At 37.1% G+C, this 5,317-nt stretch overlaps 1 protein-coding gene across 1 annotated transcript; it reads left to right on the forward strand.

The window, feature by feature from the left end:
• The first annotated feature begins 3,289 nt into the window (after window positions 1-3,289).
• LOC149178614 (disease resistance protein UNI-like) lies at window positions 3,290-4,983 on the forward strand. Its single transcript, XM_089422170.1, has one exon. The coding sequence runs from the start codon at window positions 3,472-3,474 to the stop codon at window positions 4,981-4,983; it is 1,512 nt and encodes a 503-aa protein (XP_089278296.1). The 5' UTR covers window positions 3,290-3,471.
• Window positions 4,984-5,317: the final 334 nt, after the last annotated feature.

Below are 5,317 nucleotides of genomic sequence, written 5' to 3' on the forward strand. Positions count from 1 at the left end.
TGATATGTAGGATCAGCTGCAAGAGCACATGTTGCATCTCGAGTAGCGCAGACCCATTTTGGAAGTTGAGGAGCTGAAGGAGGATACCAAGAAGATGGGGAAGGATTGTCATCCTCACTTTCATCATCTGAAGAAGGAATATTTTAAGACGTAGAAGGGATAAAGAGAGGTGGCACATCCACCGAACTAGACTCATAAGCCGATATTTTTTCAGCAAACTTTACATCTCTTCTAATGATAACATTTTTGGATTTAGGTTGAGTCTATACCCTTTAACATCTTCATAATATCCAACAAAAATACATTTTTCACTCTTAGGTTCTAAGGCTTTATGTTTCTTATGTGGAATATGGGACCATGCTCCACTTCCAAAAACATGAAAGTGACTTACATCTAGTTTAATTGAGCTCCATGCTTCTTCTGGAGTAATATTCTTTAAAACCTTAGAAGGAGTGTGATTTACTATGTAATTTTCACAGTTAATTACTTCTGCCCAGAAATTAAGACTAATTCCTTTAGATTGAAGCATACAATTAGCCATTTCCTTTAGGATGTGATTCTTCCTTTAAGCTACACCATTTTGTTGTGGAGTATATGGAACAGTATGTTGCAATTGAATTCCATGCTCAGTGCAAAAGTTGATGAATATATTGTTAACATATTCTCCGCCATTATCAGATCTTAGCTTAAGAATTTGATGTCCATATTGTTTCTCAACAAAGGCCTTAAAGGCCAAGAACATGTTAAAGACTTCGCTCTTGAGTTTTAATAAGTATACCCAAGTGCGTCTAGAGAAATCATCAATGAAAGTTAAGAAATACTTGTAGCCAAAGAATGAAACAACTAGAAGTGGACCACATAAATCATTATGCACAATCTGTAAAGGGGATGAGGCGTGCCAAGAGGCATGTTTTTCAAAACTATCTTGATGATATTTTCCGAGTACTACACATATAAAACAAACACCATCTCTGCAAGATATCATAGGAAGACATGTCACCATATTTTCTTTACATAGATTTTGAAGCGAACGATAGTTAAAGTCACCAAATGGCTCATGCTAAAGTTTTCTCACTTCATCATTATGAGAAAAAAATACCGAGTAAAGAGTTGATGACCCAAAGTTGTTAAACTTATACAACCTTGTAGAATCATCAACAATGCCAGTAGCTAAAATATGTTTAGGATTTCTTAGGTCCTTAATTACAACATCATGAGGTGAAAATTCAACAGTTTTACCTTCCCCTGAATGAGTTATCTTATATATAGATAGAAGGTTGCAGGATAAGGCAAGAACACATAATACATCATTGAATTAACGATTATCTAGATGAATAGTTCTAGTCCCTACAACACTAATGTATATATCATCACCAACATATATATTTTTGGTGTTACAAACATTTAAAGAAGAAAACATGGCTTTTTTTTTGCCATGTGATAAGAAGATCCATAATCAATGAGCCACTCATGAGAATGTGAAGAAGGAGATACATTTAGTGCATAACCAGACCAAGATGCTTGACAACCACATGTAGAAAGTGTTATTCCTGAAGATGAAGTTGAAGTTGAAGAGTGATCCAAATGGATGCTATGCTTCTTCATTGTTGCTTCCAAGGCTTCCATCTTCTTAAAGCATTTGGATTCAAAGTGGCCATCACAATTACAAAAGTTGCAGTGTCTATCACTCTTCTTCCCTTTGTTTTTAGTTGCCTTATCATTTTGTTGAGTATATTTTTCACTGTGAGATTGAAATTTCTTAGGACCCTTGTTTGGTTTAGGACCATTCTTTTTAGGATGTTGCTTTTGAGGATTCTTTGAACTTGGATGTTGTTGGGTTGCTAAGGCTTTCTTAGAAGAGTTTCCAGTATTCAGAAGACCAAGATGTAAGAGTTTTTCTTGCTTTCTTATTAAAGAATCACAAAAGGAATCAAAAGAGGGGTATATATGATTTTGTATACCACTGTTTAGAGTAAAGTCTTCAACATTAGTGTTAGATGAATTTACATAAAAAAAAAACCATATCCTATAAAAATGTTCGTATAAATTGTTTCATATATATATGCAACTTCCTTTAACACAACACAAACCTTTAAAGGGTATCAAAAGTGTCTCCTCAAATATAAAAAGACTTTGAGAAAACATCGTAAAAGTTAAAAAATCATCCAATAAATATAAATTATATTTATAAATTAAATTTTTAATAATAATAAATATAATAAAAAAATAAAAACACACCATAAAATAATTATACCTCGTCACAATAAAACTTTTATTATTTACAAATATAATAACAAATGAAAATCCAGCTGAATTAAGGTTCCTATAGAGCATTTATATCATTTAAAAATTAATTAAAAAACTTTTTATTTTTAAAACTAATACAAATATAAAAAACATTCCAAATGCATTAAATTAGACCCAAATTCATATCCAATGAGACTGTAACCGATAATTATAATACCAAGCTTTCGGAGTTATTAATACAATGTATACGATCCATTATGGGAGGTTTCTTGCATCTCCATACCTTCATTCAAATAAATAGTTCGCACTTGCAATCTCAAAAGCATAAAGTAAATAGAATGATTGAATGGTAGTTGTTTTTAGCGTGGTTTTTTGGAAGTTGTTTTTTTAGTGGTTTTTTAAGTCTAATTGTTTTAAAATCTGGTAAGAATTTATTGAAATCATAAGTTTGATGGGTATTCAGATGCCCTAAAAATTTTCCAAAGTGCTGAATCCATATACAATCAAAAAACAAGTTTAAATAACACAAATCAAGATTTCACCTCAATTTGTTTCACCAAATTCTAACACCAAAAAATCACACTAAAAACAATTCCGATTAAATTACTCAGATTACAACTTAAAAAAAACACAAAAAGCCAGGGTGAAACCACCACCGACCTCTGTCTTTAAGTGGTCAAATAAAGTGAAAGCCACTCATTCTTTTCTTATTGGAATAAAATTATTTTATAATTGATGAGACCCTTGAGAATAATGTTCGATCAAGTTCGATATTCGAAACTTCCCTTTCACAATATTCGAGTTGTGTGAATAATTTAACTAACTTTAATAATAAACATAAAATCCTTATATGAGAAGTAACTTACCTCCATATATATTCTTTGAACAAAATGGCAGGAATAAACTTTCCAAAAGTATATATACAATCAAAGTATATATACCAGTTTTCTTTGTAAAGCAAGGAATTAGCCGGAGAGAAAAACCATATCTCTGGCTTTCCAAAGCTTAAACAAGTAGAACCAACCATCTAGGTTCAGACAGACTGTAAGTTGATTAAACCGTCCTTTGCCTCGGCTCTTCATCTTTTATTTATATATACTCTCACCGTCAACTCGTCCAATCCACTACCTCCCCTCGCTCACAATAAGCATTTGTGTCGCCCTCATTTCATAGTTTTTCTCATCTTCACATAATTTTTTGTGACATTCATTTGTAAAGCATAGAATGGCCGCCGAGATTGCCACCGATGTCGCAAAGGATGTAGCAAAGGATATCGCATACAGCGTTGTTGGTGCAGTCATCCAGCAGATCAAGAATGTGGTTGAGTTGGAGGGAAAGCTTGAGATTCTCAATACTGACTTCCGTCCCGTGAAGAGCTTATTATTACAAATTGAACAACAATTCCAGGACCAACAAAGAAGGCTGCCGGAGGCCATCAAAGATAGTTTGGGAAGCATGGGCGAGCACCTCCAAAAGAGCCAACTTCTCATCAACCGCGCCAAACAACAGCAAAGACGGTGCTTCGGCGGCTGTCTCATGTGCAGCCCTAATCTCTTTACTCAGATTGCAGATTGGGAGACCAGGTTCCGTCAACTCTTTCAAGAGCTTAACACCTTATTTTCAATATCTGCCAATTCTACAGAGATTGTGTCCGCCGCAGCGCCTCAGGCAGAGGTGCTTCGTCAACCTATTCCAGGCTCCGGCTTCGTAGGGTCCACCATTGAATCTGCTCAGATGCAGGTGCAGGCATGGCTTGGTGAAGCTCATCCCCAAGCTCGAATGGTCGGCATTTATGGCATGAGGAACGTCGGCAAGACGTCCCTACTCAAACTGGTCTACAACCAATTCAAAGAGGTGAGAGGCATTTTTGATGCAGTAATTTGGCTTACAATTTCTCAGCACTATCAGATTGAAAAATTGCAGGCCTCCATTGCTGAGACTCTAGATTTAAAGTTGGAGAGCATTTCTGACAGTGATACAAGGAAAATGAAACTGTCAGAATCGCTGGCAAAGAAGAAATTTCTTTTGATCTGTGATGATATGTGGGATCGAATCGATCTCATTGATGAAGTTGGCGTGACATTTGGGGATCACAATTGTAGCAAGGTATTAATGTCCAGTCGCAGCAGAGAAGTGATCTTCGCGATGGAGGCAAGCGAAGAGTACACATTGAAGATACAAACCCTGTCCGAGGAAGAAGGGTGGGAGTTATTTAGGACAAAAGCTTTTACAGATGGGATTCTTCCAAGGGAGAACAATATAGAGGGTATAGCTAGAGAAATTGCCTCCGAGTGTCAAGGATTGCCATTGGCCCTAAACACAGTTGCTGCAACAGTGAGGCGGAAAAAGACAGAAGATGAGTGGAAGCGTGCTTTGACTCCCATGAGAACTGCAGATCCTGCCTTCCAAGCCAGCGACAGCATCATTGATAGAGACCTGTATAAAAGGCTAAAATTCAGCTATGACGATTTGCCTGCTCGTAACTTGAAGATTTGTTTTTTATGCTGCGCTGTGTTTCCTGAGGATGCAGAGATTCCTGTGGAGACGTTGCTAGAAATGTGGAGCGCAGAAAAGCTCATCACCCAAATGGATGCCGGGCACGAGTACATTGATGTACTGGTAGATCGGGGCTTGCTCGAACATGTTGCTGAAGGTAATCGTGGGAAGGTGGAGACTATAAAGTTAAGCAACTGCGGCTGGGTTGAAAGGCATGGGGAAGCGAGTAAAAGTTCATGATGTGTTGCAAGGGCTAACGAGTCTGTCATAGGGCATTAAATGCTCGCTCAGCTGTAAGCTCGTTAGTCATATCTAACACACTCCGGTGATTTTCCGAACACTCCGTTTCCATCTCGTGTTATATGGCTAACGAACTTGCAGTTGAGCGGGCATTTAATACCCTATGTGTCACGCCCCTACACCTGCGGTAGTCTTCCAACCGCTTGTAGCGAGGTGCGGCACCACTGAGCGCTTTCTTTTTAACAATACTAACACCTGTGGACTACGCCTACTCCAATATTAACATACATAGTTTGTGTTTTATAACCAAGTAGAAGCATTATCCTTTATACTT

Source organism: Pinus tabuliformis, chromosome 4_1 (assembly GCF_031772625.1).
Source record: "Pinus tabuliformis cultivar Carrire ecotype Pingquan chromosome 4_1, CPIR1, whole genome shotgun sequence".
NCBI classification, from domain to species: Eukaryota; Viridiplantae; Streptophyta; class Pinopsida; order Pinales; family Pinaceae; genus Pinus; species Pinus tabuliformis.